This window comes from Anastrepha obliqua, chromosome 1, assembly GCF_027943255.1.
Source record: "Anastrepha obliqua isolate idAnaObli1 chromosome 1, idAnaObli1_1.0, whole genome shotgun sequence".
NCBI lineage: Eukaryota > Metazoa > Arthropoda > Insecta > Diptera > Tephritidae > Anastrepha > Anastrepha obliqua.
In genome coordinates, this window is record NC_072892.1 from 1,844,300 (window position 1) to 1,862,202 (window position 17,903).

Consider the following 17,903-nt stretch of genomic DNA (forward strand, 5'->3'; position numbering starts at 1 on the left):
ACAATGAAACACAAAAAAATGTTTCTTTTTCCATATTTTTTTAATAATCACATGGGTCAGTTTAAGATGGCCAACCCCGTACATATCCAAATACGTGCTAAGGGCGACCACTTGCGCGATATCATATTCAAAAAGTGATGTAAACGAATCTCCTTGAACTAAATTAAATGTTTTTCACAATGAAACACAAAAAAATGTTTCTTTTTCCATATTTTTTTAATAATCACATGGGTCAGTTTAATATGGCCAACCCTGTACATACATATGACACATACATACATCTGCATACATATCTATATTTCATAAAAGATCACAATTATTAGCATTGGCTCTCTTCTCAGTGCGTCTATTCGTTCGTTAGGTTTGAAGCAGATGCTCAGGTCAGTCTTTATCAAATGCGACTTAGGTGTGCATCTTCATTTTTCGCCCGAGAGAAGTATTGATATATGTTTATATATTATAAAAAGTTGAAGTGAAATTGAAATTGGGAAAGTAGACATTTGAGCCGATATACTGCTTAGAATTTGCAATGATTGAACACTTTAAATATTTGCTATGTGCGCTATTGGCAATTTTTCATGTGTCTGCTGGTAAGTACATAGAACAAGATAACATATTTTCGAAGTGATATTGAGATGCGGTCAGGTCCTTAAAATTAATAACAAATTGTATGCATGCATATATGTTTTTTTTTTTGTTGTTTTGAAGGCCGTAAAGTGTGAGACTTGCCTTTTGGCTCACCCACTAAAAACCTACCCCAGCTCCGTTTTCCCCCTACCGCGGGTCAACCGTAAATTATCACTTCACGGGCGCTCCCCTGCCTATTGCCTATTGCCAAATTCTTAAATATCTCTGTATAAGTATATACTTGCATGTATATATGTACACACACACACACGTATCTATCGAGATTGTAAAATGTATATAATAGTCTAAGATCCGGCTGCAGATTTGGTGTAGTCATCGAGTACATGCTGAAATCCACATTTTTACCCACATTTATGATTAGGAGAATAAAAATTCACCACGGTGCCAGTAGAAATGTGGCCGAAAGTATTTTTAATTAAATTATTGTTAATTGATTTTGCGGGAAAAATTTAATTAACCAAGTTTTGAGATAAAATATCGCTCGGTTTACTGCAATAGATGCAAAGACTTAAAAAAATCGTAGTTGCCGTTGCGCGCTTGGCCGCACCTCTCCGCAGCCAGGTATAAACAGGTATGATTTCGATATATTTATACATCCATAACGTATATTGATCTGTTATAGATCAAAATATAGCTAATTTTTTTCTCATTATTATGATATACGGCAACCTAATTAAATCTGGCCGCAAGTTAGGGTTGCTAGCAGTTAAAGATGGGAAAAATTGAAGGTTGAGTGAGAGGAAGCTAGCGCGTAACATCACTAGTCTAACAAGGATAGCGATTGCCAGCTGTACGACATTTTAAGGCTAAGAATAAGAAAATAAGAATAATAGTTTTTAACGAAAAATACTTCGAAATTAGCACTGTATAATTTATATTATAACTATAACCTGTATTTTTTTGTATTAAATTGAAATTTTACTGGAACACGCAAAAATTATAAATCTTCCGTTAGGGTGATTAATTTTGCGCACCTTGTATTTTCACATATTAAAGAGAAACATTGTTCACGATTTCATGTGAATACAAGGGCGCCGACGGACTGCCGGCTGAGCTATTCAAACATGGCGGCGAGGAGCTGGTACGGTGCATGCATCAGCTCCTATGCAAAATATGAGCGGATGAAAGCATGCCTGCCGATTGGAATTTAAGTGTGCTCTGCCGAATCCATAAGAAGGGGGATCCTGTAATCTGTGCCAATTACCGCGGGATTAGTCTTCTAAATATCGCCTATAAGGTTCTAGCGAGCGTATTGTGTGAAAGGCTGAAGTCCACCGTCAACCAACTTATTGGATCTTATCAGTGTGGCTTTAGACTTGGAAAGTCTACCATACGCCAAATCTTGGAAAAGACCCACGAAAGGAGAATCGACACACACCATCTTTTCGTCGATTTCAAAGCTGCATTCGACAGTACGAAGAGGAGTTATCTGTATGCCGCGATATCTGAATTTGGTATCCCCACAAAACTAATATGGCTCTGCAAGATGATGTTGCTCAACACCAGCAGCGCCGTCAGAATTGGGAAGGTCGTTCCCGAGCCGTTTGATACCAAACGAGGTTTCAGATAAGGTGACTCGCTGTCGTGACTTCTTTAACCTGATGTTGGAGAGCATCGTACGAGCCGCAGAACTTAACAATGTCAGCCTTGAAATTCAACGTAGAATCTCTCGACGAACAAAACTAACACTCTACAAGACTCTCATCATGCCCGTCCTAACGTATGGCGCAGAAGCTTGGACGACGACAACATCCGATGAAGCGACGCTTGGAGTGTTCGAGAGAAAGATTCTGCGTAAGATTTTTGGACCTTTGCACGTTGGCAACGGCGAATATCGCAGATGATGGAACGATGAGCTGTATGAGCCTTACGACGACATAGACATAGCGCAGCGAATAAAGATCCAGCGGATACGTTGGCTGGGTCATGTCGTCCGAATGGATAAAAACGCTCCGGATTTGAAAGTATTCGATGCGGTACCAGCTGGTGGTAGCAGAGGAAGACCTCCTCTGCGTTGGAAAGATCAGGTGGAGTAGGACTTAGCTCCACTTGGTGTGTCCAATTGGCGCCGTTTAGCACGAGAAAGAAACGACTGGCGCGCTTTGTTAAACTCGGCCAAATTCGCGTAAGCGGTTATCGCGCCAATTAAGAAGAAGACATAAGAGTTTCTATGATTAAAAAAAAACAAATAAAAAAACTAAAACGAAACCAAAAGAAAAAACAAATACAAAAAAAAACATTTAAAAATTTTAAAATGCTAGGATTTTTTACCTTTCGTCGATGTTTTTTCATATGAAATAATCTTCCACTCCGAAACAAGAATTTCGGTCCTTTAAGAATATTTTTAAGTTATACAGGGTCTTAAAAATACGTGTCTCTTTTAAGGTAGTACCTTATTTTGACAGCTGTCACAATAAAAAACAAGACACTGATCGTGATTTCCTGTGAATATTTAGGAATTCCTACAACAACAAAACAACAAAAAAAATATTTAAAAATGCTAGAATTTTTTATCTTTCATCCATTTTTCTCCAAATACAAATTGAAATTATACAAATGAATCTTTACTTTCCTATGTAAGAATTTGGCTCCTTTAAAAATATAAAGAATATTTTCTTTCAAATACGTCTGCATTTTTAAGCAGTACTTTGTCTTGACAGCTGTCACAATACAATGACATCTCATTCGACAAATGCTTAGCAAAAAACCCAAAACTCTTTGGTATGTGTTGGATATATGATTGGACACAAAAAGTGTACGAAGGTTGTTAGTAAATTTTTGAGACATGATAATACGCCAAATCTGGTATCGCCATCGTAAAGGTTTTTATTTTTAGTGGAAAATATACTTGGAACGTTTTGTCATACGAGTGGTATGTACTTATTTAGTGGTATCGTTCTTCGGAAAAGAAATTATGATGTGCGTTCGCTGATATTGAAGGATCGAGATCGTCACTTACTTCCTCTTGCATACATTCAACCATCAAAACATTTCAGCATCAAACAGATTTGATCGCGTTGGACACGGCATAATTTGAAAATTATGGATTGCAAATAGGCTGCAGCAAAAATCTGCAAGTGGAAGACCACAGAAAATAACTGGGCACCGAAAGTGTTTTCTTGAGAAAAATAGCCGCAAACTCCACATTTATCAAGAAATCTTGCTAGTGAGCTTAGAACTGAGTGTGGGGTCGAAGTTTCACATGAAACAGTCCGCCAAATTTTGCAAATGCTCAATTTTATCTACTTCACGAGTTGCTCGGAAGAAGCCTTTGCTCTATGCACAGCATAACGAAAAGCAGCTATATTTGGCTACAATGTATCTGGCTCAACCAGCTCTCAGTGAGTGGGATGATGTGCTATTCTACGATGAGACTAAAATCAAGGTCGATGGACCTAATAGAGTATGAAGGCAGCCATTAAAAGCACTGGAAAGGCGGAATATTATACCGAGCGTTAAATTTGACAAACTTCAGTCATGGTGCGGTGATGCATATACAAGTGGATGCATGGCAATATTTGAATATCCTGCAGGACCACTTGAAAAATAATGTAATAAAATTGTCGATAAGAAATCTCAGTTTAAATTCGACCAAAAAAACAATACAAAACATAATGCTCATATTATCACAATGTAGCTTTTTGCTAAGTGGAGACATCAGTCCAAACCCCAAAGACAAAATTGCAAAAAAATACGCAAAAGGTCGAGCAGGATATAAACTTTTATTTAAAGTGGATAGCGTCACGACGCTTCCAGTATTTTTAATTTATATTCATGTCATTCAATTCACATCCCATCCCGATAACATCAGATTATCTCTCATATTATGGCCTTCAATTTCCAACAGCATTGGCAACAAATACTACTTGGGCCTGCACTAATAAGGAAATCATTCCACGGAACAAGCTCTGCGATGGCTATGCCGATTGCAGCAATGGACGCGATGAATCTGTAAAGGCATGTCTGTCCAATGCTTGTAAGGATGATGAATTCCGTTGCGCCTATGGGGCGTGCATACGAGCCGAATTGAAATGTAATAATCAAATCGATTGTTTCGACCGGTCTGATGAAATGGAACTTTTGTGTGCCTCCGATAATGAAATATGGGCAAAGCTACAAGGAAATTGGTGAGTTGTAATGGATTACTAAATGCTATTTAAACCAAAACCTTCATTACTGTATATCTTTAAATTACTATTAAAGGTGAGTAAAACAAAATAGTCGTATACCAGGTTTTGTTTTGTATGCTATTTGTTCTGTTTAGATATTTAGTACTAAAAGCGCTTTTCAGCTCCAAATTTATTACGCCAGAACAATTTCGGAGAATATTGGTCTCAAAGACCTCCTATCCGACCATGGGCAACCTCCTGGCTGTTGTTAAAGCGGAGTTGCACATTTTATTTCTCAGAAAAGCGCAGAAAAGATGCAGCTTCATTTTATTTGTGTGCTATTTCGAAAGCCCTTTGGCTCCAGTACAATAGATCGAGGACGGAGAGGGAGACTCCGCGCCATTCAATCCCCAAACTCAAAGCTGTGAGCGTGAAACTGGATGATCGGCCCACAAGCAGAAAAGCTAGGTTTACCATTTAAGAAAGAAAGAGAGTGGCAAAATTCCTATTGAATGTCACCGTTGGGACGATGGAATTAGTTCTCCTCGAGGTGAACTGAGTTCGTCGCAATAATAGACTGACATGACTACAAGTTTTTACCATCCAGCGACTCGCTTCATTTAACCTAAATGCACTCATGGACACCATCTTCTTCATATGCAGATCTATCGGAATAACATGCGCCAGCGCATTAAGAGCCTCCTGGTAATGGTCTAATAGCACCGACCGTTATTGCACAGGCTCTTCTTTGCATTCTGCCATCTTCCGTCTCGTTGGGGGATCCTTGTTAAAAAGTTATATCCACAAATCGACGGAAAATGAAATTTTAGGAAGCTACCGGGAAACTCAACTCCTTATAGCTAAATAGAAATATTCACGCCCAAAGTCGATAAAGCCAGTGTGACCAGAGGGCTAAGTTATACGTAGGTGGAAGAGTTATACAGGTAAAAAAATATTAAAAAAAGATTACCTGCGTTAGAACAAAAGTGATCTAGTGACTCTGTGAACATAATTATAGCCAATGCGTTTTTCATTTTATTTTATTTCTTTTTACACGTAAGGATGTATTTGAAGCACCCTTTATACTGAAAAAAAATTATTTTACTTTAATTTCATTTTACTTACAGCACGTATGAAGAATTTGAATGTACTTCGGATGAATGTATTGATGACTCGCTCATATGCGATGGCATGCCAGACTGCAGTGATGGATCTGATGAGACGGTAAGCGTTTGTGCCAGTATGATATGCTCCGACTACTCTTTCCGCTGTGGCTACGGTGCATGCATAAGTGTCCAACAAGTTTGTGATAAAATTTGGGATTGTGTGGATGGATCCGATGAATTATGCTCAATGAGTGTAGATACGGATACGCAGGAAGAACCACAAGAAGAAAAACGAACATCCACGCCTACTGCTTGCACTATACCCTACGAGAACTTGCATCTACAAGTCTGGCTTCGTGGCACAAAGAAACTTTTGTTTTATTTTGATAAAATATTGCAAAATGAGACTGTCGAGTTCGAGTGCTCGGCCGGTTTTGAATTGGTTGGTGCGAACCATTTGGTGTGTATGGACAATAATTGGTACCGCCAGTGGCCCAAATGCGTAGGTGAGTTGTTTGCTGTGGAAGCTGATTTTGCACTTAAAATAATAAATGAAAAATTTCGAATGCTGATTCCACAGCGTTGCATAGGTCCGAACAATGTCTGCATAATCGCACATCCTGTGATAACGGTGAATGTATTGCTACAGCAGCACTTTGCAACGGTGTTAAGGATTGTACAGATGGTTCAGATGAGACAGCGACGAAATGTTATGGACGCAATTGCACCGCAAGTGAATTTCAATGCAAATATGGTGCTTGCATTTCAATAGGGGCAGTTTGCGATACAAAGCAACACTGTGCGGACGGTTCGGATGAGACGCTGCTGCTTTGTACCAAAGATGAAAATGATTTCTATAACATATTGCAAGGCGGGTGTGTGTAAGTAATAGAGAGTAATTTATTGTTGTTATGCAACAACATTTGTTATTAACTGCCTTTCTCAACTTCAACCACCCACATCAAATAATCTGACGTTAATATTATACATTTCTTCAAAATAAGTATCTATAATTCTTCTAGGACCTCGTTGCTCGGTTGTACTTTGTTTTTCGATCAACTAAGGCTAAGGTCAGTCCATTTTAAACGTAGTTTTAGCTTAAGAATCAGATGTTTGCTGTCTGCTGTTGTTGTTGTGTTAGTAGCATAAATATTACTCACACATGCAAGGGGAGTGTTGTCAGTCTGCCAACGTAGAACCGACTGTAGTGGGAACGTCAGTTTTGGGCGCAAAAATTGTATTGAATACATTCGGCATTCGGTCTGTGTTTTGCATTCTAACATAAATTTATTTATTTCACTAATTCCGGCAAATAGTTGACTTCACTTGGTGAAAAATTATTGCTTATCGCGAACTTTTTTAATCCTCCGTCGGGCACCCGGGTCTAGCTGGCTTTTCGACTTTGGACATGAATTTAACATATTCTATTATAGCGAACGACTTGAGCATCCAGGCAGCTTCCTAAAATTTGATTTCCTATCGATTTATGGATATAACCTTTTAAAAAGGATCCTCGAACAGGACGAAAAACGGCCAGACCCATGTGCCTAACTGGGTGTCCAACGGAGGGCTAAAAATTGTATACTATTTTATTTTGTACGCAAATTTTTCAAGCAATCACATAGATTGTGTAAAAAACAGATTTATAAAACAGCCAAAGTTACAGCTCTAAATTGGTATGAAACTAGTTTTGAATCTGTCTAAAATATCTAATTTGTTTTGTTTTTACTTAATTTCATTTATTACAAAAGTTCATAGCGTTTTCATATTTTCCTTTATTTTACAACGATTTGTTTGCTGCCTGGCAAAGGGTAAGTATTCTTTCGATAGAACTCTTTCTGCTCTACAAAATTGTGTTGATTGTATTTTTGAGTTTTTTAATTTCTTATTAGTTTGGAGGCTTAGAAAGGGAATCCAAAATCCAGCCAAAAATCAACATTTTTGACAGCTGCTCTTCGTTGTTTTTCATCGAGGTGAAAAGGCTGCTGAAGCAGTCCTGGACATTTGCGACGTGTATGGAGAAGGCGTGATAGGCGAGTCCACAGTACGGAAATGGTTTTCGAAGTTCAAAAATGGCGACTTTGACTCGTTGACACGTCCTGCAACGGAAGACCTTGTGAATTCGATGAAGAACGTCTAAACCACTTTTGAAGCAGAAGGGTCGTTAAACCAGTCGTGAATTAGAGGACAAAATGAACTGCGATCATAAAACGATTCTCAATCTTCATTCAATGGGATTTTCTGAAAATTTGGGAGCCTGGGTGCCTTACGAGCTCAACGAAACAAACAGCGCTTTTTGTTTCGAATCGCCACGGGAGATGAGAAGTGGTGCCTATACTCGTACTTCAATATGAAGCAAAGAAAGGAGTGGGTGGCTCCAGGAAATACACCAAAGCCGAGAGTCAAGTCGGATCTTTATATGTGTTTGCCACGGTCAATGTGCCAAAAATGATCGACATGGTCAAACCATACTCCATCACGCCAACACCAGGCCTCATATTAAAAAACCCAAGGAATTCCGGGCCAAAAATAACATTGAAAAGGCGAAAGTTTTTGCTGATCATTTGGAAAAAACCTGTAAGCCTTGTGAATCAAATCATCAACCATTGCTAACTACCACACATTCCGTTGAAAATCAGTTTCCTTTTGCTTCACTGTCAGAGATTAAGCATGAAATAAGTCTCCTTAAATCCAGAAGAAACTCCTGGCTTCGTCTTATCACTGCAGAAACCTTAAAAACATTCCGCAAGAAACTTTAATTAGCATACTAGAAAGCTTCAGAAGTCATAATGATAGGAAAACCTGGCAAAAGTCCTTACGAAGTGTCATCATTCTGCAACGATTGCAGCCTTTTATTTAAAGCAAACGGCGTATTCCTAATAACCAGTTCGGATTTCGATCAAAACATTCAACGATTGAGCAAGTGCATAGAATCACAAGCGTAAAAGAAGAAGCAACCCAAAACAGAAAGTATGCTCTTCCATATCCCGATTGATGCTCAGGCCTTCGATAAAGTAATGGCATGACAGACTACTCCATAAGCTTCCAAAAGAATTTTCGGATATTTCTAAACATTAAAATAAAATATGCTGAATTAAAAAAAAATGTAATTGTCCTTTTGGAAGAAGTTTACCTACTTCTATTCAAAACAAACTTTTATAACCAAGTATTTAAGCCTGTGCTAAACAAACACATATTGGAAAAATTCAGCGGTTTCAAAACATATTTCAAAAAGCGCAGTCAGCGCACCTTGGGATGTGTTAAGAAAACTGTCTTACAGCGTGTCCTCAAGATTACGCCGGTATCTGAAGTTGTGCAGCTCAAACCAAAAGGCTTGAAAAACAACCCTGAGGCTCAGCGACTTGCCAACCCAGATGAGCAATGCTGGAGATTTAAATGTCATGATGTCGTTCCAGAAATTTTAACGGGTGGCCAACAAATGTCATCTATCTTCCAGAATATTAATGCATTTCCTGTAACATTTGAATAAAAAAATTCTACTCCGCAGAAAGAGTTCCATCGAATGAATACTTACCCTTTGCCAAACAGCAAACAAATCGTTGTAAAATAAAAGAAAATAGAAATTTGCTACGAGCTTATACTCGTATTATCGTACATACCTATATTTGAACAAATTTTGTCATCGCAGGTTTAATATCTGAATAGAGGTTTAATTCCAACATTTAAATAAATATTGTTTGTGCAAAAACGTCATAAACAGAGAATGTACATTAAACATTGCATTAATTAAAGACTTTAAGAGTTAGTCTTTAGGGGATTTTTTTCTTATAATTTTTATATTTATAATATAATTAATACTATTTTCCTCTAATAATTTAAGATGAGGGTTACTTCTCGTGCAATAATGGCGACGTAGTACGCGATTATCAGATTGTAGCGATGGTTCGGATGAGTTCATTGAAAATAATGTCATAGAGAGTCCATGTTTAAATGCAGAGTGCACAGATTCAGATGCCAAATGCCATTATGGTGCATGCATTCCGGCATTAAAATGGTGTAATACAATAAAAGATTGTGCCGACAGTTCGGATGAATGGAAGTGGAATTGCAATAATAACGGGTGAAAACTTAATGTGCAACTAGCCGGAGGTTTACATAATAAATTAATTAATTCATTTTGCAGAAATCCCAATGACTTATCTTGTGAAAGTGGTAAATTTATCGCACAGGAATTATTTTGTGTTGGCAAAGCGGATTGTGACGACGCCTCTGATGAAACTGAAACGTATTGCTCATTGAAAAAATGCAAACCCACACAATCCCCTTGCAGATATGGCGGGTGCATTGATACAAATAAATTTTGTAACGGAGAAATTGATTGCATTGATAGGTCGGATGAGAATGAATTTTTCGCTAAATGCCCGCACCACAATTCATCATCAGAAGTCGAGTATAAACAATCCACCAGCCCTTGCAACATTCTAGATGATCAAAATCTCGAAATATATAATGAAAACGAACAAGTTTATTCAAAACCCGGTTACTTTGACAGTGAAGCTCGAATCATTTTAACATGCAAAAATAATTACACAATAGCAGCCAATACACCGAAAGTGGTGCGCATTTGCGATCAACAGGGTTGGATTGATGTGATACCGAAGTGTTTTAGTGAGTATCGGCAAAGAATGTACAAGTACATTTCTATAAAGATAAGTATGCAACTGAAGTTAAAACAAAATTTAGAAGAAATTCGTGTTTTGCGGTGAAAAACAAAAGTTTTTTCAGGCTAATGAACATTGACTGGAATTTTATAGATTGATCAAATTTTAAGTATCTATACGAGGTTTGTTACAAAAGTATCCGACTTTGTTTTTTAATTCTAACATCTGACAAATTTGAATTACACGCGCTTGCATAAGCAGACCTGTAACGTTCCTGCACATGTGTGAATTTTTTCCCGTCTGTCCCTAGCGTCAGTTGCTGTCAAGCAGTGTGAACGGAGCATGGTATTTAGTGCTCCCCCTTTTGTCCCGATTTTAATCCGTTTTTCGTAGAAATTACAAGATGCAACGCCTTTACAAGCCACTCCGCACCACACCATTACGGAGGCTGGATGGTGGCCACGCTGAACCCTTGGAACAACATTTTTTGAGTCTTTAGAAGTTTTTGCGTTTTTAGTCTTTTGATTATTAAAAACTTCTTCAACAGTGACAATTTTCTCATTTCATGGCCGTTGATGCGTGTCACCCAAGAAGCTGCACGCATCTGTCGAGTCCAATTTTCTTTAAACGTTTTGACAAAATACCACCAGTTGAGCCACGGAAGGCTTTCATGTGGAAATCATCTCTAATTAGTCTTGACATGGACCTCGCTCGCGAAATATTTCTGGAAGTCTATCTTCGGTATAGCCATCAGAGCCGTGTTCAATTTTTCTATTACTTCCTTTCAGCTGTTAAAAGGTTTCCCTCGATTAAAGAGAAAATAACCGCAGGGAGCCATATAAGTAGAATTCGATGGCTGTTGGATGGTATTCGCTTCGTTTCTGGTGCAAAATCCATGAGTTGTATTCCCACAAATCGGTTTTTTTGATGGCGAATTGTTTCACGTAAACATCCCATAACGCCCTTAAATAGTCTTTATTAACTGTGTGAAGTTCTGGCAAAAATTTCCAGTGCCGCTTTACAGCAGACAAAGCAATTGCGACAAAAGCGGCGAGAACGACAGCTCTCGTGTGAGTTTTCAGCGATATTTTCGTAATCTAAATATATTATTTTTTGTTCCATCTTGGGGCAAATAAAGAAATAAATAATCGAAAATCCAAAGTACGTTGCACGCGAAGTTTTAAAATTCAGCTTATTTCGAATCAATCCAATCACATGAAAAAATAATAATTAAAAAATAAAAAAATAAAAAATAATAATTAATCGGTTTACTCATGTTCTTAGAAAAAAATATATTCATAAGCGCCGCTGCAGACAACCCACTATGGAGAGGACAATAAGGCGACGCCGATCGTGGCACCGCTACTTTGCCCTTAGCGAATTTGACAATGTCTGCTGATTTTCGTTACGCGACACTGGTGCAATTGGTGATCAGCGTGACCAGATTACCATTTTTGTAACTTGATTTAGCATTGCGTTTTTTGTTCTTTTGCTCCGAGTGCTAGAATTTTAGTTCTTTCTTCCTAACATGTTTCTAGTCTCTTTTAATTAAAATGTGATGCTTATAATTATGTAAAATATATATATTTTTTTAATTAGTTCAATAATTTATTCAGGTCAACTTAGCTTTACTTTCTTTATCATCTGGACACAATTTCGGCGATTGCGATTGCGATTGTTGTTGGTGTTTATTGTGTGTCACATTTCTTCGCTTTATTTACATTTTTTCCAAGTTTGTTCTTCACCTTCGAGCAGTCAAATTTCCCTCTCGCAAGTGCCGTGTTGCCTAGTTTTGGATACAAAAAACACTAAAATGTCCATTTAAAGAGTAGAAAATACCAAATTTTTATTGGCCCAAGACCATATTTTTGCTATATTTTAGGTTATGTAATAAGATATGGCACGCCTTTCTCAAAAAGGTGGTTATGGTTTCTTCAGTATTACCTGGTATTTTTTTTACTATGAATACACTTATACGGCCTTAATTCGTATTCTGTAAATTCAAAGGCGTTTTAAAATTTATAGAAAGATTTTAAATGTTAAGAAGCGTTGGAAGAAGAATATGTGTATTCAATATTCTTCATAACCTCAAAAGAAGCAAAGATTTGGACCTACAAAACATCAAATTTTATAAGAATTAACAATTGTTCAAATACTACTTTACTTCGCCAAGCAATCGCTTCTTTGGCAAATCAACTCACAAACACAATTTTATAAGTTCTCTGGATGCATGAACACACACCCACACACATACATATATATATATATAAATATATATACATACATATGTTTGCAAGTGTCATCTTCGAACAACACGCGGTCATAAACAGCGCTTTTGTACCGAAACGTCATGTGAGATGAGAAATGGTGCCTATACTCGTACTTCAATATGAAGCAAAGAAAGGAGTGGGTGGCTCCAGGAAATACGCCAAAGCCGAGAGTCAAGTCGGATCTTCATCCATAATGATAATCATAATGATATGTGTACGGTACGACTGGGAGGGTATGGTGCACTGAGAAATGTTCGAAAAGAAGACAAGGAGCTCTACATTGTCCAGCTACACCACGTGAATGAGGCTATTGGTCTGAAAATACCTGATCATGGTCAAACCATACTCCTTCATGGCAATGCCAGGCCCAATGTTGCACAAGTCGGCACAAAGCGGAACAGCAACGGCGAATCTATAATTGAGTAACTTGTTGATTTAATTATTGTTTTTTGTTTAAATAAAAATCTTGGGTAAAAACGCTACAAATTTATTCCTCAACCTAATAATTTTTCACATTTCATTCTTAAGTGCCGTATTTTGCATACCAAATAGAAATAATCTAAATTGTTTGATATTTTATTTTAAAATAATAACATCTAGACACGTCTTTTGAACGACACTTTATAAGGCAAGGATGCTTTCCTAACTGGTTAAGAAAATGATGAGATCTACAGTTTTTCTTATAACACCCTTAAATAAATTTAAATTTTTATATACAAACACATAAACATATAAATATATTTTATAACTCACTCCTTTTCTCCCTCTCTCTCTTTCTCTCTCTCTCTCTCTCTCTCTCTTTATGTAGATCTAGCGATGTTGCCCTGCTTAAATTAGCCAAACCATTTACTTTGAGTAAAAACATCAGACCAATATGTGTTCCGTGGGATTTTGCTTATAGTAGAGGTTTTGTGAATAAGTGGCCAGTAATAAGAGAAGATGTTGGAGTTATAAAATTTAGCGAAACCAGGGTAAGCATTGTCTCCAAATGCAATGCCAGTTTGACAGACGACCTATTTTGTGTACGCCAAACCCTTAGGCGGGGGCAGCTTTGTCAAGGTGACAGTGGTGCCTGAGTAATTACTAAATACAGGGGTAAACCCTATTTAGTTGGCGTTATCAGTTTTAAGCCCAATCTTTCTTTCACCTGCACAAGAGAATCTGTGGTTGCCGTTAGTTTCACGAAGATAAAAAAAATGTTTGAATGGGTGATTGATAGCGAAAAGGAAAAAAAATTCTATTGTTAATGCTTTTTAAAATATAAGTATTTTTAATGTGAGTAATTGAAAATCATGATGTTAAGTAATTATTATACTATAGATTGTAACTGGAAAATGTTACTAATGTACATATACATTAGACCGGAGTGAAATACGTAAATTTTTTCAAATCATATCGTAATAGCAGGGAAAAGTTGCTACATATCAATACAAATTCAGGAAAAAAAAAGAAATTTCAAATCGGTTAATATCTTCCGTTCGCGCATTGCATTTAAAATTTACAAATTTTATCCCAAATCTAGCTGATTTACGAAAACTTGTAGAAGTGGTAAATGATTAAAGATCGAGCTCCCTTTTTATACATAGCACTTTCAGCATTGAGTAGTAGATTTTTAATTTACTAATCTATCCATTTCTGTGGTTCTGAGCGATTAACTTTTACCAATTTTACACCAAATCTACTAAGGAAGCCTAGCCAAATGAGGCTTGCGTGAAAGCGGCTTACGGCTACTACAGCACGTCTGTGCTTTAGATCGTCTTCCACTTGGTTACTTGTATTCCATCGTCTTTCTTTTCATTTTGCTTTTGATTCTGGCATACCGATAAACGAAGTGCACGGAAGAGCTAGTACTCTCTGGTCATTACCAGTTCTGCTTTCACTCTTGTCGAACAGCGCTGTTTGGTCAAAAAAAATTCTATTCGATGTTGTTTTGAATTACATAGTTTACACAATTACTTAACATTAAATCTCTTGAAACATTTTATTCATGTCTCTTACTCGTAAGGACATACACTGCCCATTTTTTGGTGCACCCAAACCACTGCTGTCATCGGTCCTTCCCACTAATACCGACATTATACAATGTTGGCAAGAAGTGAGGTACAAAATGTCAGTAGAATCATCTGCTGCCAGTTCTGGTCAGAAGTTAAGCTTCACAGTTGTAGCAGATACTGTAGCTCATCAGACTGAGTCCCTTTATTCCAAGGCTTCGATTCCAATAGTTTCCCACACAAGAGTTGTACAAAAGATTAAACATCTACATGATCGATACTACACTCTTCGTAAATCTTATTCAAGGGACAAAGACACACCTGAGAAACAAAAGAAGTACAATGATTTTATTGAACAATCTTCAAGTACATTATTTGACATTTCGTCCTGCAAGTGCGAGATGACACTCAATTGCTTTTGTCAAAGAAGCTTTGACAAGTGTATTTGTCCCAGGCCGGTAACTATCAACTGCACATGCCCTAAAGATAGAAAGATACCGCCATTAGAAATCAAATTTCTATATGCTCAAAGATATCTCGGACAAGGAAAGATTGGGACAGTAGATACCAAAGAAACTCAAAAGCTTACATTAAAATTGCAGAGAAAAGCTCGTCACTTAAGTCAGACCAACTTACCTGGATCTTCTTGTAGTAGTATTGATTCTGAAACAGAGATAACTCCTGAAGTTGACAATGATAAGAATGATCCCGATTTTCAGACCCCACGCTCTATTTCCTCTCAGTCAGCAAGTTCAAAAAATGCACAGATGCGCTTATCACTTCCAGCAACGGCCTTAACAAGTGATCGTTTTGGAGTATCTGATAGAGCAGCAGCAGCTATTGTGTCTAGTGCATTTAAAGACGTTGGTCTTATAACGGACAAAGATACTTCTTTTGTTGTTGATCGAAGCAAAATGAGAAGAGAAAAAGAAAAATGTAGACTAAAACTTATCGAATCGGGGAATGCAATAGAGCAATTAAACGATCCGATGTGTGTGTATTTTGATGGCAGGATGGATGACACTTTAGTTTTAGTTGAAAAAGGAAACAAACGTTATCAATCTATAAAAAAAGAAGAGCACATTTCAGTAATAGCAGAACCAGGCTCAAAGTACCTTTGTCATTTAGTACCTACTTCAAAAAGTGGAAAGGACACAGCATACAGCATTGTAAATTATTTTGAAGAAAATGGTATAAATAAATCTAATGTTGTAGTGATTGGATGTGATGGTACGTCAACAAATACTGGGTGGAAGAATGGTGCAATAAAATTCATTGAAACGCGTTTAAAAAGACCAGTACAATGGGCTATCTGTCTCCTCCATTTTAATGAATTACCTATGAGGCATCTTCTGAAGATATCTTGCAATTAATTTCTGATAAAGAAAAACCTAAATTAACCATAGATTTAACAAATATTCCATGCCATACGCAAGCTGTGGAGAGTTGCGTAAAACTAGTAACTCAAGCGTCCTCAAAAGTGTATGGGAACGAGAGACGTGATGGGTTTATAAGAGCAGCACTCACTTCTCGTACAGTTATGCCTCAATTTGACACTAAAGCAGACTTTGCCACTCCCGAATAAATAATTTTTCATCTTTGGGTGGTTGGTTGGGAAGGGAGTGGGTGGAACTCGTCGTACAGTAACCTTCACGCGGTGAGTTCTGAGTCGTCCAAAAAGGGCAGGCCAAGAGCTGTACAAAACTTCTTTAAGATAGTGTGGTCAGTGGGCGCGCTAAGAGGGGAATAATTTATTCTACTTATATACTCAAGAAGACTTATACAAAAATTAAAATAGAGAAACTAACCACCCGCAATTACGTAAATTATACAAAAAATGACATTTTCCACTTCTTTTCAGGGGCTGTAGGGGCTTTGATAGAGCGGTAGACGTTTTTCTTTTCAAACTATACCTGATGTTGTAATAGTCTACAAAAAATGAACTTTATCTAACATCATTTCCACCTCTTACAATTTTTCGAATATTTGTTCAATTTATTATAAAATTTGTAAATTTTAAATGCAATGCGCGAACGGAAGATATTAACCGATTTGAAATTTCTTTTTTTTCCTGAATTTGTATTGATATGTAGCAACTTTTCCCTGCTATTACGATATGATTTGAAAAAATTTACGTATTTCACTCCGGTCTAATATACATGTGTGTTTATGCAATTGCAAGGTGGTGCAAAATTAATCGCCCTCTTAGAAGATTTACAACTTTTGTAAAAGGTGTCGTAACTCACTTGCATATATTTGACACTTCTGAACTAACGGGTGCTGTATACCAACACAAGCTATGGCGTAAATGCTAAAATAAAGATTCTCATCACACAAAATCATTTCTTTTAATAGAAAAGTATTCAAAAACAAACGTATTCAAAAACAACTCTCGCAGATTCAAATAAAAATCACTAAAGCTAAAAACTAAAAGTTAATCCTACGAGTATTAACAGCGACGGCCATACGTTCAACAGACATTCTGCCAAGGTTATGTCCATCAACTTTGGGTATCATATTGCCAAATGCACTGGACGTGAGGAACCTGCTAAGGCACGTGCCGGAAAGTTCAACTTAAGAATTATGTGTTAGCTTTAACTTAGTTCTGATTGGAATTTAATAAAATTAATAAAATTATGAATAAAATGATGATGGTGATGGTGATGATAATGAAATATCAGCACATAAAGGGTGGTTAAGTTTCAAGGGCCGGTGCTTATTTTGAATAAATACAATTTTTCTAGGAAATTATTATCACTTCTCTTCATTGTGATAATACTGGTATGGTTCAATTACTTATGGAACAAAATATTGGCCAAATGGCTCGGCGGCACACCTCCATCCGATGGTCCAAGTTTTCGATGACGCTGAGGCATAATTGAGGTTCTATGCCGTTAATGTGCCGAATTATCTCATCCTTTAGCTCTTGAATTGTTGCTGGCTTATCGACGTACACCTTTTCTTTCAAATAACCTCAAAGAAAGAAGTCCAACGGTGTCAAATCACAAGATCTTGGCGGCCAATTGACATCGCCGCGCCGTTAGATTACTCGGCCATCAAATCTTTCGCGCAAAAGAGCCATTGTTTCGTTAGCTGTGTGACGTTTAGGTGTGGTTCACATTCAACATCGGCCCTTGAAATTTAACCACCCTTTGTG

General features: G+C 37.3%; 1 protein-coding gene across 1 annotated transcript in view; it reads left to right on the forward strand.

Moving 5' to 3' along the window:
• The first annotated feature begins 402 nt into the window (after nt 1-402).
• LOC129235472 (low-density lipoprotein receptor-related protein 2-like) overlaps nt 403-17,903 on the forward strand; it is a 34,465-nt gene continuing 16,964 nt past the window's right edge. The window contains exons 1-6 of the mRNA XM_054869341.1: nt 403-590; nt 4,496-4,775; nt 5,885-6,369; nt 6,444-6,738; nt 10,008-10,109; nt 10,155-10,473. Coding sequence (XP_054725316.1) covers nt 530-590; nt 4,496-4,775; nt 5,885-6,369; nt 6,444-6,738; nt 10,008-10,109; nt 10,155-10,473 — 1,542 coding nt within the window. The 5' untranslated portion in view covers nt 403-529. The remainder of the gene's footprint in view (nt 591-4,495; nt 4,776-5,884; nt 6,370-6,443; nt 6,739-10,007; nt 10,110-10,154; nt 10,474-17,903) is intronic.